The 27,982-nt window shown below is 38.0% G+C and overlaps 1 protein-coding gene across 5 annotated transcripts in view; it reads right to left on the bottom strand.

Annotated features, from left to right (window-relative positions):
* KLHL7 (kelch like family member 7) overlaps positions 1 to 27,982 on the bottom strand; it is a 59,285-nt gene that overhangs the window by 19,146 nt on the left and 12,157 nt on the right. For 3 of the 5 annotated variants that reach the window (XM_026507521.4, XM_026507520.4, XM_044387085.3), the window contains exons 2-8: positions 23,407 to 23,537; positions 18,754 to 18,856; positions 17,751 to 17,844; positions 17,353 to 17,477; positions 11,455 to 11,630; positions 8,315 to 8,489; positions 4,265 to 4,407 (exon numbers count right to left, since the gene is read on the bottom strand). In XM_026507521.4, the coding sequence (XP_026363306.2) occupies positions 4,265 to 4,407; positions 8,315 to 8,489; positions 11,455 to 11,630; positions 17,353 to 17,477; positions 17,751 to 17,844; positions 18,754 to 18,832 (792 nt within the window). In that variant the 5' untranslated portion in view covers positions 18,833 to 18,856; positions 23,407 to 23,537. The remainder of the gene's footprint in view (positions 1 to 4,264; positions 4,408 to 8,314; positions 8,490 to 11,454; positions 11,631 to 17,352; positions 17,478 to 17,750; positions 17,845 to 18,753; positions 18,857 to 23,406; positions 23,538 to 27,982) is intronic. The other 2 variants (XM_026507515.4, XM_026507522.4) reach the window with 1 other exon arrangement.

Below are 27,982 nucleotides of genomic sequence, written 5' to 3'. Positions count from 1 at the left end.
TAACTTATAATGAAATCAGCCTTCCCAATTATTTTATTAGAATAATGACTAATCAATTTATATTATTATTTACAAAAAATAGTAATGGGTGAAAGTTCCTCAAGATAAAGTTTTATAGCAAAAAGAAGGGAGGGCCTAGTACTTCTAATAGACACATTTAATGAACACTGAGTGGGATTCTAATGGTGTTAGCTTCAGGACATAAGAGATAATTGATGGAAGGAGGATTTTTTTTGGTAGTTATTTCCTCAATTATTTGAATTTTTCCATTGAAAATCTAAAAATTTGTGGTTAACTATACAAAAGAGCAGTAAGTATGTATGGGCCAGTGATAAGAGCAAATAGCAATTCTGAAGTTACAGTCTCATTTCCAGGCTTGTGGAGAATACGTGTTTCTTTTTAACTGTCCAATAAAAAAAAAAAAATCAAGGAAAGTGTTAGAACTACAGACCAAAAATAAAGTGCTAAGAGTCATTCCATGTTTGCCATATACTAGAAACAATGCTTACTGTCTCCTAAATGAAATCAGGATTCTCCTGTCCCTCTGTATATCAAAATAGCCACCTCCTTTATTGTAATGTAAAATATTTTCTACCAAAATTTAGTTCAATTGTCTTTTTAAAAAGCTGAAGTATAGTTGACACACAATGTTACATTAGTTTCAGATGTACAACACAGTGATTTGACAAGTCTGTATGTTATGCTATGCCTGTAAGTATAGCTAGGTTTTTTGCTTTTAACTGTAAAAACCAATACCATAGTTTAGGCTTTGGAAAATAAGAGGGGATTATTATCAATACCTGAAAGCTATAGTTTATAAATTATAAACTCCTATGATTTCAATTTTTGCTTGAAAAAAACCACAATATTTATAAATTTCCTACTCTTGATTCAAAAGGATCCTGAAAAGTCAAACAATACTGAAATTAACTAGGCACTGGTATGTCAAGAGTCTTAACCTTACCTCGTGTGAAATAGATGGGTAGGTGTATCAATCTCTTAAGCACAATGCCACTGTGCTTATTGGATAGTACTGCATAGGCCATGAAGCCTTGTGGTACCTGCTGGACACCCAGTCTTTACTGAGAAAGGAAGCCAGATGTCTTTGTAAGAAAATCAGCTTATGTTCTGGAGATGGAGGAATGGGCCAGACACAGATGGATGAGCTGAGATCAGCCCAACAGGAACAGTCCAAATATGATGGTGTTTAACCAACCCAATTCTGATCCTCCATACTTGGAGAGGTCTTTTTGCTATCTGGCTGCATATCCGCTCTATGAGTCACGGTGTTAAGTATTACAGTAAGCAGGAGAAGCCTTCTTTGGTAAGACCTCCTTCTCTACCAAAATAGAGGAGGAACTGCTGCTTTGTAGAAACTGCCAAAACTAATGCCTCTAATTGTTGTGGCAGTGCCAGGTGTGGTCTTCTTCCTGGACCAGACTGAAACAACTACTAAAACTTGGCATATAGCTAACACTTTGGCTAATGTATATTTCTGTTACTGCCTACTCAGACAGTTAGATGCAATTTCTTTTCAGCTGGCAGGGAAAACAAAATAATTTCATGCTCTGACTTCAAGGATCTCTTGACTGTCTGTATGCTATAATCTAAGCTGCAGGAGACTCGATCCATCTCACTTTAACACAGGTAGTCACATACAGTCTCGTATGTTGATGCCCATAATACTGATCAGGTCTGGAGAACAGGACATGGTAAGACAAGTGCTTGACAGGACAGAAGTTTATCCTAGAATACAGTGGTGGTCACTACAAAGTTCCTAGATGTCCACAGGTCTAGAGCAGCGGTTGGCAAACTATGGCCTACAGACCAACTCTAGGACACTGCCTGTTTTTGTAAATAATGTTTTATTGGAACACAGCCATGCCTATTTGTTGAAGTATAAAAAAAATCTGAAAAAATATATTATCTGGTCTTTTACAGAAAAAAGTTTGTCAAGTTCTGAACTACAGCAAGTTGGTATAGCTCCTTGGAAACAAAGGATATACCCTGCTGCCCCAAGTATCTCCTACATATTACAGATGGCATATCCGACAACTAAATGTGCCACTTAAATACTTTTACTGGGTAAAACAAAAAGTTGCCAGTTGCCAGTAAAGGCTAGAGCAGGAGACAGCTTTCTAAGTGGGACAGGCTACCGTAAAATGGCTTGGCCCAATCACAATTACTTTGTGATTCTGGGGCATCAGGATACTGACTAGGATGCTGCTTATAGCTTGGGCCATGTTCTAATATGACCACAGAGCATGATCCTGGGATTCTGGAGCTAGGCCAACCTCCTTTAAGCAGGCATCATTTTTTTTTTTTTTTTTTTTTCAGGAAATAGCTCCTGGCTGGCCACTAGGTCTTGAAAGACAGCAAATGTCTGACATCAAGGGAAACAAGGTAACCATACCATTAATACATTTTGAACAGTTTTACCTGATCTACCAAATCACAAATAGCATGCCTTTGACCAATAATTTGGTATTTAAGCATAACCCTGGGCTTACAGAGGACTCAAAGACAAAGAATACCCAAAGAACTAATCACAACCCTTTCCTAGGAGGTCTTCTTCCTCAACCAGGGTTATATCTTTATAGAGGTGGTCTCTATAAATCAGCTGATAAATTTGAGAGACCCGAACTTGGTTTATTTTTGATAGTATTAGCCAAGAGTAGACTGTTAAAGCATTATAGTCCCTTCAGAAATGGTACTGAGGGACAATTCAGAAGAAACCTTCTGATCTGGCAGAATCTTAAGTAGTCCTTTTATTTTCCATTATACCCTTCAGGAGGGAAAGGCTAAGGTCAGTTTTTATCAATTCTTGACAGTGGCTAATGGTTTACCTAGATGGATGTAGACCTGAAATAAGTAACAATGTAAGACTGTTGACAAAAAATCTGAGGAAGGATAATGTAGATGACCCTTTAGAAAGGACACAAATTTGCATCCCATATGAATTCTTACCAGAGCGCCCACAACTTCAGCAAAATCTCTTAATAAACACATGGATAGGACTGCATCTCTATCTTCCCTCTCCAATCTGAGGCTTGCTCAGTGGTTTTATGAGTGACCACAGCGACAGTGATAGAGGCTGCATAAGCCAGCAGCTATGGAAGCTAATGCACTTCCTCTCCCTAAGGCCAATGCGGCTACCCTCTACTGGACAGCACCCACTTTGTCAGGAATATGGACCGGTCCTAAGCCCTTGATTTGTTACCACACCTTGGGGAACCAGTTAGTTACCTAATGCCAAGCTAACTACACTAGGACTCGTGCATCGTTAAAGGGACAATGTCCTGCCCTCACTGGAATTGATACTGATTCTGGATTTGGATTGACCTTCACTCTGTTTTGCACTCTTGACAACATCATCATATGAGTTTTTATAAATGCTTTGTTCATCACTACTACAGTACTACACAGAACACCTCCAAAGAAATGAGTATCAGATACGTATCCTGATGTCAAGGTGATGCTCGACTCATCAGTATCTATCATCAACCAAAAATGGGCCAACAAAATGATGAAACAGACCATTATATGCTTAGATTCAATACCAGTTACAGGTGCTCTCTTTTACGACTGTGATATTTGCTTAGCCCCAGCAATGCATGTTGTACTAGCAAAATACGGTATTATCTCTTCCATAGCCAAAACACACAGGTCTAAGAAACAAGGGGTAGAAATGTGAGTGGACTCTCTCAAGGTTTTAACTAATAATCTCTTAAGAAAAATTGTGTTTCTAGACCTATGACTCAGGTTTTGCTGGCCCAAATGGCATAACATATACTGGAAAACACATTAAAACTGGTGATCATTTCTAAATGGTTGAGTTAAAGGTAACTTTACCTTTTTTCTTTATTTTCTAGGTTTTCCAAATTTTCTAGAATTACTATGTATTATTTTACATTAAAACATAATTACTAAAAAACCCCCCAAAAACCACATACAGGTCCAGAATATTTTCATTGAAAATGACACATAAGGAAAGCAATGAGTTGCTAACAAAATGAGATAAGATAGGAGAACTAATTTTCCATTTTCTCTGATAGTGGTTACTATGCAGCAATTATGGAAACATTTAAAATCTGACCAAGCCTCAATTTCCTTATTTGTTAAATAAAGAGAACTGTGTATCTCAAAAGATATGTGAAAGGACAAATAAACTGTAACTTCTCTAAAGGCATAAGATATTATTACTAATGGCAGGTGAGTGTTTATATGCTCAGGGCTTTCAAAAGCAAAAACAAAAATTAGTTACCTTTGGGTTAAAATATCTACAAGACTGTGGCTGGGAGCCTCCAAATAGGGCTATGCGATAGTCATGTTTCTTTCTTCTGGGCCTTGTGCCTTCTACCAATTCCTCTCGATCCTCCGGAGACAGCAGATGATACCTCATTCCACCTGTAGAAAAACACATGGCAACTTTTCAAGAACTTCAGGCACAATAATGCCTTAAAAAGGAAATAACTAAATTTAGTGCTTTTATTTCTGTAACTGTTCTTCTATTATCCCTCTACAGCATTTAAGCAAAGAGTCAGGGGGGAAAAAGGCAAGAAAATGTGTAAGGATCTGAGTCCTAACCAATTTATTATTCTCAGCAATCTTTATGCTAAGAACACCTCACCCACTTACTACATACCAGTGAATTATCTGGCTCTTCAAGCAATAGCTGCCAAAATAATAATAATTAAAATTCAGATCTCCTAACCTAGCAGTTCTCAATCTTAGACGTATATTAGAATCACCTAGGAAATCTCTGAAACTACCACAGACCCATCAAATAAAAAATTCTGTTGGTATGGACCAGGTACTAGTATTGCCACTTAAAATGTGGTTCAAAGGCCAGCAGCTTCAGCATCTGGGAGTTTGTTAGAACTACTGAATCTCAGAATCTACCAGGCTTAGTGAATCAGAATCTACATATTTAACAAAATCCCAAGGTAATTTAGATGCACATAAAACTTTGACAAGTAGATGCCTTAGATGATTTTTTGTAAAGATTTATTTGAGAGAGAGAGAGAGAGAGAGAGCAAGAGAGCTAGCGTGCACGAGTGTGGAGGAGTTAAGTGACTGACTCTTGGTTCTGGCTCAGGTCCTGAGCTCAGGGTTGTGAGATTGAGCCCAGCCAGCGTCAGACTCCATGCTCAGAAAGAGTCTGCTGGAGATTCTTTCTTCTTCTCCCTCTGGCCCTCCAGTTTGTGTTCTCTCTCCCTCTAAAATAAATAAATAAATCTTAAAAAAAAAAAAAAAAAAAAGAAGGCCCCAAATGGGAAAGCTAAGGCAAAAAACATAGAAGCCATGAAAAAAAAATTCAGACTTAACTACATAAAATTTTAAGTTAAATTGCTGCATGGCAGAAAGAAAAAAACGAAACAAAAAGACAATGACAAACTAGGAAAATATTTATTAATCATATAACAGACCAATTGGAAAGATACCCTATTAATAAGATTAAAACCAGTTATTAATAGAAAATTCCATTAAGTAACTGAACACAGTTCACCGAAAAGAACTACAAACAACTCTTAAACATATGAAAAGATGCTCAAGTGCTCTAGTTAGAGAAATACAAATTAAATCATACTTTTTCATTTATCATACTGGCCATGATCAAACTGTCTGAGACACAGGGTATAATATAGGTGCGGGGAAACACATACTGCTTCCTACACACTGCAGGTGGGGATGTGGACAGGTACAAACTATATGGAGGGCAATATACTATGATCTGCTCTAAATTACAAATGCACACATTCTTTACTCAGTAATTCTTCTAGGAGTTTATCAACCTAAAGTTCAGTCAGGGAAGTGGTTAAAAATTAATGTATATTCATACAATGGAATATTATATGTGGCTGTTAAGAAAAATGAAAAAGGGTAATATATACCCATGGAATGATCTCCAAAAGCTAATGTGGAGTGAAAAAGCAGTATGTAGCAGGATACACACTATGATACCATTTGTGTTTTAAAAATTTATATTTTATGCATAAAGTTATATAAATAATTTATACAAGTATATGTAAGTAAATGTGTATGCAGACTACCTATCGAAGGATATATAAGATAGTAATAGTAACCTCCAGCATGAGGGGATGAAAGGCGTAGGGAGCAGGGGTACTGAAGAGATTTACTTTTCACTATATACCCTTTTATATATTTTTGAACCATATATGATGTGTAGTATTATTGATCCAAAAATAATGTCAACAGTTCTTAACACATGCAAAATACTTTGTTCATGAGGCTGTGCTGGACCTTTATAAAAGAGAGACAGTTGGAGAAGCTTGCGAGTGAATGAAAATCAGTATCAATATTTAGCATCTCCTTCATTTTGGAGTTTGAGTAAAAGCACTTTGTATCAGAACAGCAGGCAACCTTTGCAGCTAAGGCTCTGGTGCATGCTCTAGGTCAGGGGTCAGCAAACTCTTTCTGGAAAGGGCCAGATAGTAAATACTTTAGGCTTTGCAGGCCACATACGGTTTCTGTCACATATTCTCCATTTGTTTGTTTTTATAATCCCTTATAAATGCAAAGACCACTTTTACCTCAGGGCTAGCTACAGCCTGTGGCATGTAGTTTGCTGACCTCCCCTTCAGCCCTCCCACTTCAGATCTAAGACAGCGATTCTGAAAGTGTGGTTCCCTGACCATCACCAGCAGCAGTGGCACCTGAAAACTTGTTAAAAATCCAGATTACTGTACAGTACCCCAGACTTTGGAGTCAGAAACACCAGGGTTTGAGAGCTACTGCTCTTAGGAGGGCTCCACACAGGCCACAAGTGTACTGTGGCTCCCAAAAAGAGAAGACCGGTAGCAAGGAAGGAGAGCGACAGGAGGGAACTGTTTCCAGGCAGCAGGCCACTGGATAAAAGTGGTGGACTGTAGCCAATGGTGTTGGCCCCTGAAGGAAGCATAAGCTGGGGCTTCACTGATAGGCTTTTTCTCTCCAAGGACAGGGTTGGGGACAAACATTCTGACATCGTTCCCTGAGGAGCTCTTTGCTTCTTAGGCTTATTGCTTTGGGAGTTCTTCCTTTGAGAGTTAGGTATTGTCATTTGCAAATTTTAAGTAAGAAATCTGTTGAAAAGATAGAAAGTGCCCAATATAACTTCAAAAAAAAAAAAAAAAAGGGCACACCAAGTTACATTATTGTGAACTTTCAAAACATCAAAACATCAGGGATATGAAAAAAAGCTTTTATTTATTTATTTTTTCCGCAGTGGGGGAGGGGTAGAGGGAAAGGATCTTCAAGCAGACTCCCTGCTGAGTGCAGAGCCTGAGGCCAGGCTTGATCTCAGGACCTAGAAGACCAGAACCTGAGCCAAAACCAAGAGTCAGACGCTTAACTGACTGAGCCACCCAGGAGCAACCCCCACCAAAAAAAAGATTTTAAATGCTTACAAAGAGGAATAAAAGAATAAAAGGATCAGACTGACATCAGATTTTTCAAAAATAACACTGGAAGCTAGTTAATAATGGAGCAATGCCTTCAAAATTCTAACTGAAAATGATTTTCAACATAATTCTATACCAAGTTTAAGAATCCTTCAACGTTTTATGGTAAAATAAAGATATGAGATTCATCAAGTCTCCAAATATTTACTATCATATACACTTTCTCAGGAACCTTGTAAGGAAACATTCCATTCAACAGAGAGAATTATGCAAAGGGAAGATCTGGGGTCTAGGAAGACAGTGGGTCTAACTTAGGAGAGTGAAAGGACATCCCAGGATGGTAGAGGAGGGAAGTCTAAGACAAATGTGCCTTATGGTTAGAGTACAAACAGTCCATATTGGAATATGTAGAAGGAAGGCTCTATGAAGGATTTTCCAAGAAATAAAAGAAAAGTAACAGACTGTCTAATTGTACAATTTTATTAAGGAGCACTTTACAGAGGGGTGGGGACGTAGGCTGCAAGTCAAGAAAAACTAAATAAATGAAAAAAATATGGCAGTTATTAGTTCCAGGCCAAAAAAAAAAAAAAAAAAAAAAAGCGATCACGGTAGACTATTTGGTTGAATAAAATAAAAAAGGAAATACTAGAAACGAAGTGCATGAAAGCTGTCATACACAACCGGAGACAAGGTATAAGTAATTTTTACCTTCTATCACACACATCCCTATACGATAAGGGCTGGGGCTAAGTCTCCTCCAAGTAGACAGCTGAGAACCCTACTGCATTGTTTGAAAGAGTTAAGTCTTCAATGTTTCTCCCTGGTGCTGAGTCTGATCCATTCTAAAGGGTTTAAGCTCAAGAGAAACTGGCTACAGGCTCAGGTTATAAATGGACAGTAAGGCAACTTACTTATCACCATCTTAAGGCATTCAGGATTGTCTTGAATAAGTGGTTCCGCTTGTACCGTTTTACTTAAGAAATTCTTTGATATAAGAGGAAATCTGACTTTAGCAAGGATATCAACCATAAATGGCTGGCGATTAGGTTCATCGTATTTCAACCATCTGACAGCAGCATCATAAACCTAGGCGGGGGGGAACAGCATAGTAAGGTTCTTAGAAGGCAGCAACATTTCCAATTAGCTATATTTACTCTTATACTGAAAGTTGGGGGAGGATCTCATGAAGACACAACCACTTATTCCCAATATTTTATTCAGATATTTTCTTTCATTCCCAAACTTTTGCCTGTACTTCACAACAGTTTACCCACTGCTCTAATGATTCTTGTAGATAAGTATTTTTTACGATTACTATTATATAATGTAATCACAGGGAGGATACTGAATTTATGATTTTTTTAAAACAAAATATAACTTCTTTTCAGAAGGAGCTATGATGTACATTTCTACTGAAAGAAATCTACTTATCAATGATAGTTTCAATATATGTTCACTCAATACCAGGAAAAAAGGCTAATTTCCTAAAAGGGCTTCCATCCCAAGAGATATGAAGGTCAGCTATGATTTTATTTCAATATGATATTCCTGAATTTTGAATTGATAGACTTATCTACTTTCCAGAAACTTTATGATATAAAAATTCTATATTTAAAAAATACATTAAAGGATATTTATATAAGAATTGTTTTCAAAAGAGTACTGTAGCATTCATTTATCTTTACCAAACATGTCCAAGTTTATCAACACAATTTGAATATAAATAACTAGGGTTTTTTTTTGTTTTTTTTTTTTTTTAAAGTAGGCTCCATGCCCAGGGGCCCTGAGTGGCACAGTCAGTTAAGCATCTGACTCTTGGTTGTGAGATCACGCCCTGAGTTGGCTCTGTGTTCAGTGCAGAGTCTGTTTGAGATTCTCTGCTTCTGCCCCTCCTGCTTGTGCTCTCTCTCTCTCTCTCTCAAATAAATAAATCTTTTTTTAAAAAAAATAAAGGAGGCTCCATGCCCAACGTGGGGCTTGAGCTCATAGCCCTGAGATCAAGAGTCCCATGCTGTACCTGCTGAGCCAGCCAGGTGCCCCACAAATCATGAGTTTAGGCACACTGAAAACACACCTATTACTTCATAAACCATACACATCTGCCACATACATGTTTGAGCTACTTAAATTGGTTAATTTAGGGCTGGTGTTAATATGGCCTAGGTTCTGATCTCCATTATGAATTAATTTTTTTATGGGAATTGGCCTATTTTCTTTTTCTTTTTATTTTTTTATTTTTTATTTTTTTAAAGATTTTATTTATTTATGTGACAGAGAGACAGCCAGCGAGAGAGGGAACACAGCAGGGGGAGTGGGAGAGGAAGAAGCAGACTCATAGCGGAGGAGCCTGATGTGGGACTCGATCCCGGAACGCCAGGATCACGCCCTGAGCCAAAGGCAGATGCTTTAACGACTGCGCCACCCAGGCGCCCCTATTTTCTTAAACAAATTTTTAATTTTGGACAAGTTTTAGATTTATAGAAAGGTTGCAAAGATAGTGCAGAGTCCTCATATACCCTACACCCAGTTGTTAAAATGTTACATTAGCATGATACTCTTATCACAATTAATGAATCAATTAACTAAAATCCACACTTCCAAAACTTTGGTTTTTTATCTAATTTTTTTCTCTGTCCCATAATCCTATAAAAGATACCACATCACATTTACTCATTATGTCACCTTAGGATCTTCAGGCCTATGAGAGTTTCTCAGACTTCCCTTGTTTCTGATCACTTTGACAGTTTTGAGTGCTGGTTAGGTATTTTGTAAAATGTCCTTCAATTTGGGTTTGTCTGATGTTTTTCTCATGATTAGACCAGGATTACAGTTTCTTAGGAGGAAGACCACAGAGGTGCCATGCCATTCTCCTTACATTATTTTAAGGGTGAATGATATCAACATGACTTATCACTGACAATATTAACCTATAAGTAGTGCTCATCAGGTTTGATGATCTGCAGGTAGCATTTGCCAGGTTTTCTTCAGTCTAAAGTTACTTTTTAATTCCCTTTCCATAATGCATTAAGTCAGTTAATTTTGATCAAAAAACTGAGGTGTTTTGTTCTGGTGTTTTTTTGTTGTTTTGTGTTTTTTTTTGCATAGTCAGGTCCTCCAGGTCCAACTTGTCAACTTGTAGACAAATATAACTCATGACTCTGGGCCATTAAGACCAGACAAAAATGGCTCAGTACAAATCTTTTATCTTTAGAACAAAAGTAACTCAAAGCATATGCTCTTACAGTACCTCTGGTAGTTTTCTATTGCTGATGTAAAAAATTATCACAAATTTACTGGCTCAAAATACAGAGAAGGGTGTGGGACTGAAAACAGGGATTAACTGAATGTCTGCATATCAAAGTGTTACTGTTGGTCCATCTAGCTCCCGAATGCCTGCACCCAGCTTACACCTCTGACAGTTTATCTGATAGTTCTGGAGGTTGAGTCCAACATGGGTCACACTAGGTTAAAATCAATGTGTCAGCAGGGCTGCCTGAAGGCTCTAGAGAAGGCATTTCCTTGCCTTTTCCAGAATCTAGAATCTGCCTTCATTCCTTGGCTTGTGGCCTCTTCCTCCATCTTCAAAGCCAGCAATCCCTGGCCACATCACACATCACATCACTCTGACTTTTCTGCCTCCCTCCTCCACATTTAAGGACCCTCATGATTACAATGGGCCCACCTGGGTAATCTCATCTCAAAGATCTTTAACTTAACCACTTCTGCAAAATCCCACTTGCCATGTAAGGTAACATACTCATTAGTTCTGGGGAATAGGATGTGGACATCTTTGGAGGGGAAGCATTGCTCTTCCTACCATGGTATCCAACAGCTTTATTTCTACCAAATGGCCTATCTCTGAGATAGAAGGCCCTTACAAGCACCCAAGATTTACTTTTCCTATGAAACACATTTTGGAATACTCTGTTTAATGTAAAGAACACATTCTCTCCTAATAGGATTCTTTTCCTTGCCATGTATCCAAACATGAAATGTAAGAAGTCAATAAAGATATTTTTACTAAAAAAACGTGAGAAGACAATTTAGTCACCTGATCCTCTGCTCTCACAGTCAGAGTGTCCTGGTTGAGGAGATGTGTAACTCGCTTGACATCAAGTTGCAGAAATTCATCAGTTTTGTAAACTTCAGTAAAATGCTGATGAATAAAGTCATCCGCAGTTGCTTTCAATTCAGGACAATCCAGACACTCTGCTAGCACGCTTATACCTAAATACAGAATAAATGAATAGAAAATCACTTAAAAAAAAACCCCAAACATACACTGGAAGACCAAGTATGACTGCAGAAATATGAGGCTGAAAGAATTTCATAAATTTGGATCCTTTTCTGTTCTACTGATTTGTTTATTCTTATGCCAATACTACACTGACTTAAGTATGGCTGCTTTTGAAACTTTGTAGGAAAAGTTCCTTCAATGTTTTTTCACATTTTTCTTGGCTACTGTTAAGTAAACATTTTCTCTTGCAAATAAAATTTAAAATAAGCTTATAACATTCTACTGTAAAAAATCCTGATACAATTTTAATTAGGATTGCACTGAATTTCCAGATTACTTTAGGGACAGTTGCCTGTTCCACAATACAGAAAAGCTCATCTTAGGAACATGACATGTATCTCCATTTATTCAGATTTTTTATGATCTTCAGTGTAATTACACATATTTTTTTTTTTTAAGATTTATTTATTTTTAGAGAGAAAGAGAGTGTGAGCAGGGGGATAGGCAGAGGGAGAGGGAGAGAATCTTGAGCAGACTCCCCATTGAGCACAGAGTCTGATGTGGGGCTTGATCCCACAACCCTGAGATCATGACCTGAGCCAAAATCAAGAGTTGGACGCTTGACTGACTAAGACACCCAGGCACCCCTACACAGTTTTCTTTTTTAAAATTTTTATTTAAATTCAATTTAATTAACATATACTGTATTATTAGTTTCAGAGGTAGAGTTTAGTGATTCATCAGTTGCATATAACACCCAGTGCTCATTATTTCAAGTGCCCTCCTTAATGCTTAATTAAGCCATCCCTCACCCACCTCCCTACACAGCTTTCTTTATATAAATTATACATTTCCCATTCAGCCTTTTCCTAGCTATTTTATTTTTTGTTTGAGAGGGAAGTGTCCCCCTAAGTGGTTACTAATATTCTCTATCAGGAATCTGAAAAGTACTGTCCATGGGCCAAATCCAGCCCACAGCAAGCTTTAGGATCAGCAGCTAAAGATACTTTTCATATTATTTAGGGTCATTAAAAAAAAAAAAAAAAAGTGGGGCAGAGGAAGAAGGAAAAGGAGGAGGAGTGAAAAGGACCACATGTGACATGTGCATGGCATACCAAAGTCTAAAATAGTTACTATCTGGTCCTTTACAGAAAAAGTTTGCCAACCCTTCTAAATAAAACCACTGATTTACTGTGTGTGATCCTGTTCCAAGCCTCCCTTCGGAGTCATAAACTGAATTTTTTTCAGTTCATTATTTGATTTTCCATGTTTCAACTTATGTTGTCTTCAGATAATGAGTTTTGATGCTTTTTTTTTTTTTTTTAAAGATTTCTTTATTCAAGAGAGAGCAAGAGAGAGAGTATATGAGCAAGGGGAGGGCAGAGGGAGAGGGAGAAGCAGGCTCCCCGCTGAGCAGGGAGCCCGACATAGGGCTTAATCCCAGGACCCTGGGATCATGACCTGAGCCAAAGGCAGACACTTAACCGACTGAGCCACCCAGGCGCCCGAGTTTTGATGCTTTTAGATTTATACCATAGAGGTTCTCATAATTGATGTCTGCTAATGAACTTGTGAGATTAACGGCCATTTTCTAATACTAATGCCATGGCATGCTAGATGTTCATGGCAAGCCATCTGCTGTATCTGTATACTTATGCTACCAGCAGGAGATGACATTTTCACCAAGAACCAGTATTCATTTATTAACTAATTTTTGGCAGCTGAATTTATTGTCATTATGCAACCCAATTAAATATCATGCAAATCACTGAAATATGAATGTAAAAAGAAAGTAGTTGTTTCTATGAAAACTAATCTTAAGGTTTCAGACAGACTTGAGAAAACTCAAATTAGGCATGACCAAAATAATGGATAAGATCTGAAAAAACTGCAAAATTTTAGGAGGATTCTTTTTTTTTTTTTTTTTTTAAGATTTTATTTGAGAAATAGTGCAAGCAAGAGAGCATGAGTTGGGGGGAGAACTGGGGGACAGGAGGGGGTGAGGACAAGCAGACTCCTCGCTGAGCAGGGAACCCAACACGGGGTTTGATCCTGGGACCCTGAGATCAAGACCTGAGCCGAAGTCAGACACTTTACTGACTGAGCCACCCAGGTGCCCCTCTAGGGTGATTCTATACTCAGACTGCTAAGTTCTCAATTCATTTCAAGGAAACTAAAAATTGAAAAAAAATAGCGTATGATATATTACTGGCATGATTTATGTAAGACAAACATGGATAAGCATTGAAATAATAGGTATGGCCTCACAAAGATTGGAAGATTAATATACTTATGTATTACATTAAAGTAACACTTTCACAACAAAGAATATTTAACCACGCACTGTTTTAATGACATTTTATGTATGTACATAGGCAGGTAGGCTCCATGCCCAGCACAGAGCCCAACATGGGGCTTGAACTCACAACCCTGAGATCAAGATCTGAACTAAGATTAAGAGTTGGATACTTAACTGAGCCACCCAGGCACCCCTAGTGACATTTTAATTTTCTAAAAGGTATGTATGTAGGTAGGTAGGTATGTATGTATGTATGTATGTATTTATAGATAGATAGATATATAGATAGATAGATAGATAAATAGAGTGCAAGCAGGGGTAGGGGCAAAGGGAGAGGGAGAGAGACTCCCAAACACACTCTGTGCTGAGTGTGGAGCCCTACCTGGGGCTCCATCTCACGAGGTCATGACTTGAGCTGAAATCAAGAGTCAGCCACCTAGGGCGCCTGGGTGGCTCAGTCCGTTAAGCATCTGCCTTCAGCTCAGGTCATGATCCCGGGGGTCCTGGGATTGAGTCCTGCGTTGGGCTCCTGCTCAGCGAGGAGGCTGCTTCCCCCTCTCTTGCTCCCCCTGCTCGTGTTCTCTCTGTCAAATAAATAAATAAAATCTTAAAAAAAAAGAATTGGCCACCCAATAGGCTGACCAGGTACGCCCCCCAGTGACATTTTAAATTAGCCAACTAACTACTGTTCTGAGTATGCCTGATAAAGAAACTTTTACTGTTACCTTATTTATTTTTTCTTGACTGACTGTATAAATGGAAATCTCCAGCACAAAGTTGCACAGTAGCATGTTTCCATGTAAAGAATATTTGCTATTGGTTCAGACACTTACAGGTTAATTAGATATTCTATTTCTAGTTTAAGAGTTTTTTTTTTTTTTTAAACACAAAAGTGCCTTCAGCATCTGTTGCTATGACTATAGGTATTTCTTTTCTATAGCTTGTTAGTATAGTAAATTATGTTGGATTCTTAAACATTCAATCATCTGGTATTTCTGAAGTAAAACCTACTTGGTCACAAAGTATTATTATTTTAATTAACAAACTTTCAAGTTCCACAGTGATTTTAGGTTTACAGCACAATTTAGTAGAAACTACAGAGTTCCCACATACTCCTGTTCCACACATGAACAACATCTCCCGTTACCAACATCTTACTCCATGGTGGCAAAGTATTATTATTATTATTATTTATTTATTTTTTTTTGGTAAAGCTTTATTTTAAAAAATACATTCATTGATGGGTTCAATTTACTACTTTTTTTTTTTTTTTTTTTTTTTTACAGAATTTAAAATACAGGGTGCCTGGGTGGCTCATTTGGTTGAGTGTCCAACTCCTGATTTCGGCTCAGGTCATGATCTCAGGGTTGTGAGACTGAGCCCCACGTTGGGTTCCACACTTGGCATGGAGCCTGCTTGAGATTTTCCCTCTCCGTCTCCCTCTACCCCTCCTCCCACTCGTGCACCGCTCTCTCTCAATAAATAAAAAATCTTAAAAAAAAAAGGAATTTTAAAAAAATCATTGTTTCTAAGTGAAACTAAAATTTATGCACACATGTGTTCTTTGTCCAATGCTGGCATCATAGTAATCCTACCCTTGTAGAATGAGCTGGAAAGTTTTCTGTCCATGTTTATTGATTTTTTTTTTTTAAAGATTTTATTTATTTATTCGACAGAGATAGAGACAGCCAGCGAGAGAGGGAACACAAGCAGGGGGAGTGGGAGAGGAAGAAGCAGGCTCATAGCGGAAGAGCCTGATGTGGGGCTCGATCCCATAACACCGGGATCACGCCCTGAGCCAAAGGTAGACGCTTAACCACTGTGCCACCCAGGCGCCCCTGTCCATGTTTATTGATTTACAACAATTTCAATAATACAGAATTACTCTCCTTGAAGGCTTGGTAGAATTAACACATAAAACCTGGAGCAATTTACTGGGAACAGACCTTTACCTTTTCAACATTTCTGAGGTTACTAGTTTTAGGTTTCCAACTTTTAAAGACCATTTTGTCTTTTGTGTTCACACCTTGATGTTTCTTCTTTGATCTTTTCTAATTCTTGTTGTCCTTTATCTTTCTTTTTTTTTTTTTTTTTTTTTTAAAGATTTCATTTATTTACTTGAGAGAGGGAGAGTAAGAGAGAGAGCATGGACAGGGAGAGGAGCAGAGAGGGAGAGGATGAGCAGGGAGCCCGATGCAGGGCTTGATCCTGGGACTCCGGGATCATGACCTGAGACAAAGGCAGATGCCTAACCCACTGAGCAAATCAGGCACCCCTCCTTTTTATTTATGAGAGAGAGTAAGACAGCACACACAGGAGGAGAAGCAGAGGGAGAGGGACAAGAAGACTGCACTGAGTGCTAAGCCTGACTGGAGACGGGGGAGGGGGGGTTCAATCCCAGGACCCTGAGATCATGACCTGAGGTGAAACCAAGAGCTGGATGCTCAACTGACTGAGCCACCCAGGCGCTCCTGATCTTTGCTTCTTGATTAGGCTTGTTAACTCTTTCCCTTTTTATAATAAATTTTGTGAGAATATTTATTTATATAAGGAGAAATAAGTAAAACCTCAGGAACATAAATCTTATTGATGAATGGAGCCCCAAACTATGACCCAGAGAAATAGAGGACTGATCCCAGAATGTCTCTGTTGCACAGGTGAGATTAGAGACTGGTCTTTTTAAAGATTGTATTTATTTATTTGAGAGAGAGAGAAACGCACGAGTGAGGGGAGGCGCAGAGGGAGAGAGACAAGCAGACTCTGTGCTAAGTGTGGAGCCCAACACGGCGCTCGATCTCAGGACCCCGAGATCATGACCTGAGCTGAAATCAAGAGTCGGATGCTTAACTAAGCCACCCAGGCATCCCCTATAGCAGTCCCTTAATTAGTATCTTAATTTATAGTCTAGGATTTTTAAGTCTTCTAGTATGCAATAGTTAGCATATCTGACAATGTGGAGAGGCAACATGGTATAGTAGTTAAAAACAAGATTATTTGAATTCCAACCTCAGCATCTCCACGTACTAACTATAAGACCTCAGGCAATATATACAACCTCAGTTTTCTCATTCAAGACAGACTGCAGCAATCTTAAGTACGTCAACAAAAGTCAAATTCATATTTATATCATATCACACCACCACCAGATGCAATCCTTACTTTTATTCTAGATACACAAAAACTCATTATTAAAGCTATTTTATATTTTAGAAAATGTTAATACAGTATTTAATGGGCTTCTTGCTGCCCAGGTTAATAGGCACCTCCTTAAGCATCTCTTAAAACATATTTTAAGTGTATTTTCTAGTGGACAATGTCTTTAAAATTAAATGAGGATACTTACAGCCACACTTTTAAAAATTAAAATACACATTAAAGTTGTTTTTATTTTACGTAGGAATCTGATTTCTTACCAAGACAATTTGAGGCATCAACTTGTTCTTTCAAAAAATCAACACACATTTTCTTCACAGGTTCAATCTGGTACTGGTTTGCTGCATCTAACAAAGACTGAACGTTGTTGCTATTCACAGAAATTCTGCAAAGAAGTTGAAGTGAATATTAATTTCCTACAATTTTTTATTATTTAAATAATGCTATTGTAAAATGTATCCTACTAGCCCCTGAAATTAAACAGAAAATTAAACTTTTCAGTCCTTGCATCAGTATGGCGTAGGTTCCTCAAACTTCCCCTTCCTTGCAGTTTTTCATGTTGAAGAATTTGGAGCACATCAATTTGTCAGCACAATCCTCTGCCATCGTAGATCCCAACCTTACTGCTCTACAACAGAAACAATCCTTCGTAACTTACCTAGCAGTATAAGCAAATTCCACAAGTTGTTCGATAATGTCAGGTTCAGCATCTTTGAGTTCAACTTCAAAGGATTTTGATTCAAGCATGTTAGCTAAAATGAAGAGAAGAAATATAAATGGTATGAGTACTATCACCAGTTTAACTGAGGACCAGATCATTCCAGGCCATGTTAAATATGGAAAAGAATAATAGGACAGAAATCCCTTTGGAAAAAAAACACCCAGAAAGCCAAACATTCCTATAATAAATGCAAATTAATTCTCCACACTTGAGATGTGCCTTAAATTAAAATAAGCCAAGAAATTAGTGAATTAGTGTGTTTCTTAAAAAAAAAAAAAGGCCAAGTAAACATACATATAAAACTAGATTTAGTATTTCCTCAAGTCCTAAAATAATTTAGTAGCTCTCTTCTAAATTGCTATGAGCAAAACTACATCGGATGTAGCTGGCAAAAATCTACAAGAACAATGACAATTATATGTATAGTAATCTATAGCTAGCAAAGCTCTCATTCTTTACTAAAAACTTCACAGGTAGCCAGAGCACCAAAGAGAAAACTTGAGGCAGATATATTACATAACCTGATCAAGTTCATAAAACAGTACTAAGCAGAGGAACCAGGACTTGGACCCAGGTCTCAAATCTAAATCTACAGTTCTTTCTTCTGATATGCTATATTTCATATTTCATTTTTATTTAGTTTAATTGACTAAATAAATCATCCTAACATTTATTTTCATCTTTGCCTTTCCACCTAAGGTTAAGAAGAAAACTGGACATTCAAGTAGAAACTGTATCTTCACCCACAAAAGCCTTGGGCCTGTAGGGGTAATGAAAGGACATTTTTCTTTTGCTCAATCCTCATCATAACCACTTTTCAATCTCTTCATTGTTTTATGGCCTTAACTTCTTAAGTGCTTTAAAAGTAGGAAGATATTTTCATTTAGACTCCACCTCATCCTCATGGAAAAAATATTATGTTCTACTTTAAGATACTTACTTGTGAACATTAAGTTAAAAAAATGACTGGCTGCTGCAAGGACAACTCGATGAGCAGGTATCTTTCTTTCCTGGACCATAAGGATCACATCACACAATGTTTTCTAGTCAAGAGAGAAATAAATGAAATTAAAAGGGGCTCATTGGGCCTGGCTTAGCAAACATACAAAACTGGTGCTTGACAAATGCTTTATCTCTATTTTCTATTCAAATCCAGTCTTTGTGCAGCACCAAATTTATTCATAAGACACATTTAGAAAGGACTTACAGAGTTGCTATCATGATTTACTGTATCAAAATGTGGCACTGAGCTTCCCAGCAGTAAAAACAGGGGACAAAAGAAAAAATCTTTATCATCAGAAAAGGAGCATAGTAATCCTTTAGGGAAATCAATTTTTTTTCTGACACAAATTCTAAGGTATTTCTCATGGTGAGATTTTATGTGGACATTAAATGACATAAGAGCAATGTCCTTGATGGTTTTTCAAAGACAGCGATCTGGCTTTTTAAAAAATTATTTATTCTTGATAAGATCCAAAGTGCACACTGTATTTCCCAAGAGAGTAGCCTACACAGATTTAACTTGAAACAAAAACAATTCAGAATACAGAGTGGACAAACTGAATGACCATTTAGCGCTCTTTCCTCAGTAACACTTCTCTCAAATGTATGTCTGATAGGAGCTGGACAGCAATCACTTTTAAACTGTGAGTTCTGACCAGGGCCAAAATGGTGTCACTCTAGTTTGCTGAAAGAAGGCAGAGTTAGATTAAATTACTTACAATGCTGAAGAAATGAAATGTTAATGAAAAAATCTAAAGTTTACTGGAACTTAAGGATGAATTTCAGGGAGAAAGAATATCTTTTTTGTCAAACAAAATTTCTATTTCTTAATGAAGTTAAAGATATAATGCACAAGTTAATCTCAGAGAAAATTTGGAGCTTGTGATATGGTAGGCACTCTCAGTACTGGGAATATGAGGTAAACAATATTTTCAAAGTAAAAAAAAATCTATTACAAATCTAAATATTGGCTTAGTAGCTCAGAGGATATGGCATTTTGTAGATTTTAAGTATTTACTAAAACTATTAATACAGGGCACCTGGGTGGCTCAGTCCATTAAGTGTCTGCCTTCAGCTCAGGTCATGATCCTGGGGTCCTGGGATGGAGCCCTGCATCAGGCTCCCTGCTGAGCTTCTCCCTCTCCGTCTCCCCCCCCCCCATGCTCTTGCTCTCTCAGATAAATAAAATCTTTAAAAAAAATAAAACTATTAATACAAATTCTAATAGGAAAGTCACTATATTCTACTTTATTACTTCACGAATAAAAATCCAAATGAGATGGTAATGCTCAGTATAAGAAAGGAAATGGGCTTTGTTTTTATTTTATAGTGGGCTAAAAGATGAACAAAATTTCACTTTTACAGCTAGCTCTGTGAAGATTTTTTTTAATAAGGCCTATGGACTACTGCTTAGATATTACATGCAGATTACTTATAGTAAAAGCCATTGTTAATCCCAATAGTGTCTTGAATTTTTAAATTTTTATTTCCTTTGATTTTGTGGGGGAGGTTCAGAGTAGGCGTAGTTCTTAGATAATTTTGCCACGTACCATATCAAAAATACCAGGTAGCAAAACCAGGTCAACTATTTGGTTACCACCAAAACAAGCTGACCTAGTTGCTCAAGAGAAAGAAGAAAAAAAAGAAAGGTGGAAAAAAAAGAAGGAAAAGAGGGAGAAAAATAATTCAAACAGAAGAACAAGCAAGTCAGGTAAGGGAGGGGTCTATGGCTGCTGACAGAAGTTCCAGAAGATGTACAATTATACTGAAATACATCGAAAAACCTTTCCAAAATATATACTCAGCAATAGGGAGTTTTAGTGGCATGAATTTTTATAGGCACTTTAGGAAGTTAAAGAAATCAGAGAGATCTCTACACAGCAATTTAATCTTCTCTAAGAATAATCTCCAGCTGGATATTAACATTATGGAAGGAAGGGGAGGAACCTTTTGTATCCGAATGGTACAGCTGACTGTACTACAGCAGACTAACAGGTTTCAACAAGAGATGGGACTGACTTAAAGAGAGGGGTTCCGCTCGGGAAGAGTGTATCCACAGATAGAAAATGGGAAGAGACAGAGATCTGGGTTACACTGGAGAATATGAAAGGTCCTAAATGAATTGAAGAGAAACTTAAACAAAACTACCTTCTGAACAATACATGTTCAATATATGTTCACTGGATAAAACAAGAAAACCAAAATCAAAACCCTGGCAATTTCTGTTTATATCCTCCCATATTTGTTATATCTTTATATTTATTATTTTCATCTTTTGAATTTTTAGTCTCTTATACATTGCACAGATTTATATGACTTAACCTGAAATTCTCACCATCTAAAATTACTTTGAGTTGGATTTAGATCCTTCATATTTATTACTGATAACTAATGTTTCATCTTACATAGGCCATCTTCTTTTATACAATTTATTACGTTTCCTTGCTGTCTTCTTTTTTAACTACCAGGTGGTATTTTAGTCACATTTTCTTTGCACTTTTTCCTTCTTTTAGGGACTTACTAATAGCTCTGTCAAATATTTGCAAAGTGAATTCAGTAGGGCTATTCATCAAATACTGTTCTAGGAATGCAAGGAGGGTTCAAGAACAATAATTCTTTAATATAATTCAGCATATTCACAGGTTAAAAGAGAAAAACTTCACAGAGAAAAACTTCAATAGATGGCAAAATTAAAAATTCATTTCCTTTTAAACTCTTTAATAAAGAAAATGATGTATCTGTATGCTGAAGGTGATTCGACTCAAAAGCAAACATCACGTTTAATGGTGACACAAAAGAAGCATTCTCATTTAAGTTTGAAACAGAGACACATATGCTGTCACTACTATTATTCAAATATCGTTCTGGCAATTTTAGCCAAATTGAAAATTGCCTCTGCCTTGGCCCCTCTGGCCAACTTACCAGTCTTTAAGTTTAGCAAGCACCTTTAGCCCTCCTGATTAACTAAACCTTTCTTTGTATGGGAACCAAACCCTCTTGCATAACCTCTCCCCCCAACCCCCACTCCAGGGTACCAATACACAACTTTCAAGCACTGCTGTGTCCGTAGCTGGTACCACTGAGTCTGCACAGAATCAAGAAGTGTTATAGACCACTGTGCTCCCCTTTTACTGATTAACTGACCTAAAGTTCCTTTAAAAATCTTTGGGCCAGGCAAAAACCACAGAGTTGGTTTTTAAGACAAAAGTCTGCCTTCTCCCCAGGTGGCCGGCCTCCTGAATAAAGCTCATATTCCTTTCCAATCAAAATTCGTCTCTTAAGTATTGGCTTTTTGAGCAATGAGCAGCTGAACTTGGGTTTTTAGGTAACAAAATCAGTAAGAAAATAAAGATAAATAAACTTAACACTTATAGAACTAAATAAAAAGATGGCTAAACAGAAACAAGATAAATATGAAAAAGCAACTAGCTAACCTGTATGTGAGCAGTAAGCCATAAAGAAACACAAATGAGGAGGGGAAAAAAAAGACAGCAAACAACCCGGCATAGCAACAACAAAATAATTCAATGTTTAGAAATAAACCTAAGAAATGTGAGGGATCTACGTTAAGTAGGAATTTAATATGTGATAAAGATACTATTTCAAAAATGTGGTAAGAAGGTGGAGCACTGGCAATGTTTAGGGCAGTGAAACTATCTCCTATGGTACTGTAACAGGATACATATGGAGTATACATCTGTCAACATCCACAGAATGTACAACACAGAGAATAAACCCTAATGTAAACCAGGGTTAATAATAATGTTAACAATATTGGCTCATCAACTTCAACAAATGTATCATACTTGTGTTAGCAAGATGTTAACAGGAGAAACTGGGAGGGGGAGAGGGAAAATGGAAACTCTGTACTTTCTGCTCAATTTTTTGGTAAACCTAAAACTACTCTAAAAAGCAAAGTCTATTAATTTAAAAAATGTGATGAGAGAATGGATAATTGAAAAAGCGGTATTAGTGTAACTATTACCCACTGAGGGAAAACATTAGATTTCTCTCTCATAATGTAGTGTCTCTTCTCTGGGGCAAGTTAAGTACCGCGAAGGAAGGTTTGGTCCTTTTCTCCACTGTCACTTGTGGAAGAGGTTCCACAGGATGAGCAAGAATAAAGTAGAGGTCACTGACCACACACTGCCAGGCCTTCTGGTTCATTTTCTTCTGTAAGTCTGCCCCAAAGTGGAACATAACTCATCTCAAATGTTTGGAACCAACAGTGGAAAAGGGCTGCTGAAATCCATATGCAGAGACATTCAATGCACTATAGACAGAGAGAAACTTAGGTGATGTTTTAGTGCCCGCAAATATTGGGGACTTCTGCAATAACAGTCCTTTGGTTAGGAAAGACTGGGCAAGCATTTCAGGCAGCTGTTGGTAGAAGGACCTTCTGCTCTCTTTACATGTTTGCCAGGTAAGACTGCAAAAGGCAGTAGGCTCCATGTAAGCTCCACAGCATTGTATGAGGTTCTAACTTTTAACAATATGTGCTGGCATTACTAGGAGGCATGCAATCAGTTAATTCTATTCCCAAATTCTATCCTTTATTGTATCCCAAGAAGAGGACTAAGGAATGACTAACCTTTGGATTTATGTAGCTTGTCAACAAGGTTCTGCAATCAGTCCCGCCCAGCGTGATTTCAAGTTGGCCCTGGGTATAAATCCCTGAGTAGACTGTAGATTCAACTATAGTTGGGTGGTGGATTTAAATCACTGAAAAGATAAAGGGAAATGGAGCCCTTATTATATGGGGGTAAATCATCTTGGATTGAGATACTAGAAAAGCCTCAACAAAGCCATAATAAACTCAAAAGCTAAGAGAAAAATTAAAAAGGCCTTAGGAATCTTATTTGCTCAGAAAAGCAAGAAAAATAGTACTGGATTTAAACACACATAATCACAATAAGGCAAGTGGGAAAGTGAAAGAAAAGCAAAGTTAGACACCCAGATTAATAGAGGAAAAAGCGTATTTCTTCCTTAAGGGAAACATAACGAGTTAGATAAACAGCTTTAAAAGGCAAAGGAGATACAGTCTGATATAACTGCTCTTTAAAAGATGAGACTAGGGAAAAAAAAGTTATTTTTGCTGTTACTTATCCAAGTAAGGTGATATAAGCCAAAGAGATATACAGAGGAAGAAAAGTAAAATTCAGCAGACTAAAACAGTTCTCAGAAAAAGCCTGGATGGAAGAAATTTTTGTTAAGAGCTCTCTTAAAGCTAAAGGTAAGAAATCAAACACATAATTAGATTGAGACAATTGTAACAGGTGATTACATTAAATTCAGATATGTAAAGTTTAGAAAAGGAAGATCAGCATTAAAGTAGTTCATCCATTATGTAATTTGCAAGGTGATATGGGTGGGAAGACAGGAATGCTACATACTATAGTGGAACACATCTGGGAAGTCTGTGGAAATAAGACGCTAAGGGAGAGTACTAGGTCACATTAAAGGGAAGCCAAATAACCCAGATATAATCTAAGCCTAAGTTAGATGCTGAACCTGTCCATAACTGGAATTACTTTAACTGAGGGTGGTGAAGATTGGCAGCAGCTGAATCAATCCTGAACACATGGACTCTTGATTTCCACTGTTACAGTGTCTATAAGAAAGGCACTAGAGGAAGAAGCAGCAAAACAAACATTTGGGCCCAAAATCAAAAGGAAAGGAAAAGTAAGGAAGGTATTCTGATCTAAACAATGCTAGTTCTATATTATGTAGAAAGGAAAGGATTCAACTTGAACAGGATAACAACTCAGCTGGGGATGCCTAAAAGGAACAGACAGACAACAGAGACACAGCCCATTCTGACACATACAGGTGAGAAAAAGGAGTATCTGCTACCACTGAGTTTCCAAAGCCTGGAAGACTCAAATAATGGGGAAAGGCAAGGTTTTGAGGAACACACTGTAAAGGCCATGTTGGTCCCTATGGGGACCACAGGCTTTAGAGGAATCAGTCAAAGGTCATTCTCCAGCTGAGATAAATCGAAAGGGAAAAAAGACCCCTCTAAGAGATAGGATTAGTAGTAGATACAAGGAATTTCACAGCAGGATAGGATCACAACATGGACACAGGGGTACAGAACAAGCTGGATCAGAACTGTAGAGAATGCAAGGCCACAAACTGCTATGCACGACTGCCTGCTACAAATGTGGATCATCCTTCTCTCAAAAGAAAATACTTTGTCCTTACACAGAACTCAACTATTTCAGCACTGGGTTGCCAAGAACATAAGGTTCAAAAAAGAAATAAAAATTAAGATTTAAATGTGCAGGACAGACAACAGGGAAAAAGGGGGACTCTAGAAGACCCGGCAGTGGGGTAAATCCCCTTGGCAAATTTTTCCAAGAACAAGGTATCCTATGTCAGTGAAGCATTATTACGCACAGATGAAACTCCTTCCCTATATGGTAAGTGTCCTATTAGCTTCTTGATAAGTGACTCCTCTCACCCGAGTTTAGAGTCTGCAAATTACAGCCAGCCAACACAGACTGGCAACCTGTGCAAGCAAAAAGCCCAGACATCCTTATGTTTTCTTTGATGATTCTCTGTTCCCTAGAAATCGAAGTTTCTGTTGTTTTAGTCTGGGAACAACAATGTGGGTTAGGACTTTATAGTAAATGTCAACATCTGCACTATTTATAGTACAGATGGGAGATATGCTTATATCTTTTCAGGTTTGTGGGGGTGGAGATGATGCTGTGCTAATCTTAAGAGTCCTAGGAACCCTTCAACATTCTGAAAACACGTGGCACCAACTACCTTGAAGTTGGAGAAATTCACCTTTCGAGGTGCTAAACTAACTTCATATATTCCAATGGAAGATAGCCGAGGCTGCAGCTGCTGAAGAAAGCTTCCCAGAATCTACCCAAACACTTAAGCGAATGCCTTCTGGCTGAGACTGAGCAGTGTAAGAAACCAAGGAGAGCGCATATTTGGAACGGCCTTTAATTTTAACTTAAAGGGAGATCACAGATGTGGGAATTTAATAATGAGTGGGTTCATAAGAGTCAAATTTGGGGGATTTTATGTTGCTAGTATGGAATTAGATGGAGTGTTTTAACCTGTCATTTGGTTGTTCACAGCAGATAATCTGGAGAGCTAGGAATGAAATCTTGGCTGAGAAAAATTTGAGATGGGAAATAGAAGTGAATTTCCAGTCTGGGGTTAACAGATTACCTATTTAAAAGCTTTCTGGAGTAAAAAATTTAAATAACCTTTCTAAGTGGTCTACAGAGGATGCACAGAACAGTTATTGATAGAGGATAGAACAAAATGCTCCCTGTGCAGGTAAAACAACAACAGCAACAAAAACCAAACAAAAAACCTTAAAAAAACAAACTTGGAAATAAATTCTTATTTATTTATTTGGTCCAGTTACCTTCTGTTGGGAGTTGGGATGGGGCTTTGGTGCCTGAATGCTACTATTCAGCCCTCTGAAATTCTCATCAGGGAGTTTACATAAAGAGTAATAGCCAAGCAAGACATAATAAAACATACTACTGGGGCGCCTGAGTGGCTCAGTTGGTTAATTGGGTAAAGTGTCTGCCTTCATATCAGGTCATGATCCCGGGGTCCTGGGAGCCCCGCATTGGGCTCCCTGCTCAGGGGGGAGCCTGCTTCTCCCTCAGGCCCTTCCCCTGGCTCAAGTGCATGCACGCACACTCTCTAAATAAAATCTTTTAAAAAAATATATAAGAAACCCACACTATTGATAGATGGGTGCATACTTGGTAATTCCTATCTACTCACACCTGTATACCCCAATAATCTAAATTTTGGAATTTGCATATTCATATGTCCTGTAGTGGGGAATAAAAGATGGCTGGGCCCAAATCCGGCTTACAGAGTCCACCATATGACATACCTTACCTATTCTCCTTAGCAGATGGAGATGTGAATCTCAAAAGAATAATCACACCATTAATAAAACAGCAATGTGTTAACTTCTAGCTTAATTAGGTTACAACTTCTTTCTCATTGGGCAAAACTTGTAGGAGAGAGAGAGATATGAGCTCAATACACCTCATTTCCTTTCCTTTGGGTGAGGTGAAGGTCAGACAGGTTTTCCCAGCCCCAGTCCCTTTGCCTGCTGGTCCCCACACCACACACAGACAGACAGACAGACATTGTGTGTGTGTTCATTCTCCTTCTCCTTTCAGGGAAAAGCCTTATAACAGTGGTTTTCAAACTTTTTAAGCAGCAGAATCCATTTTCAAATGATGTGATTTCACATAATTTACAGAGAAAGGGGGCAGATGGTTTGCCTCAGATCATGATCTCCAGGTCCTGGGATCGAGTCCCACATCAGGCTCTTTGCTCAGTGGAGAGGCTGCTTTTCCTTCTCCCTCTGCCTCTCCCCCTGCTTGTGCTGTCTCTCTCTCTCTCTCTCTAATGAAATAAAAATCTTTAAAAAAAAAGTTTAAAAAAAATAAACATTTAAAAAAAAATTTACAGAGACAAAATGGTTTCTATAAAGTCAGACTTAGCCTGGCAACCAAGGGATGGAAGAAGCTCCTCTATTATGCTTAATGATTCACTCACAAATATTTTGCTTCTGATCTCAGCAATTAGTCTTTCTGGAGGTGGATTCTGCTAGTTTAAAGATATGAGAACCCAAAAGAAGAATGCTTCAACCAAGTGACAGAATAACGTCTTTACAGAATTAGAAGTTAAGAATACAACCCGGGCATTTTGGCATCCTCCTGGCACTGGGTAAAAAGAACAAAAGTTATTATATTTGGTTAGGTGCCTGAACTTGGCCATGAAGGGGGAAAAAAAAGGTTTCTGTTCTCTATGGGACAGAAGATAGCTGGAGCTCAGGGGATCCCCCTTGGGTACCTTCTTCTTGTTGGGAGAGAAGAGTCCTCTATGGTTCTCTGAATTCCTACATATCTTCCTAGACATGCCAAGAAGGCAAGGCCCTGACACTTTTTACCTGGGCCACCACTTCTCAGGGTTATGTTGGCAGCAAGCAACTATAAGGGATGAAATAGTCTTCCCCATAAGAATAAGGAGTAGGCTGCTTACTGTTTGCTACAAAATGGCAGATTCCTTAAGCTCAGTGTTCATTCCGTAGCTACAACACAAACCCACTGTTGTGCATAACATCCATCTGGGCCCCAGCAGGTCACCCTCATAGAACTTGTGGGGCA

This window comes from Ursus arctos, unplaced genomic scaffold, assembly GCF_023065955.2.
Source record: "Ursus arctos isolate Adak ecotype North America unplaced genomic scaffold, UrsArc2.0 scaffold_3, whole genome shotgun sequence".
Classification (NCBI taxonomy): Eukaryota; Metazoa; Chordata; class Mammalia; order Carnivora; family Ursidae; genus Ursus; species Ursus arctos.
The sequence above is the reverse complement of the archived record's forward strand: the minus strand, read 5'-3'. Positions and strand labels throughout refer to the sequence as shown.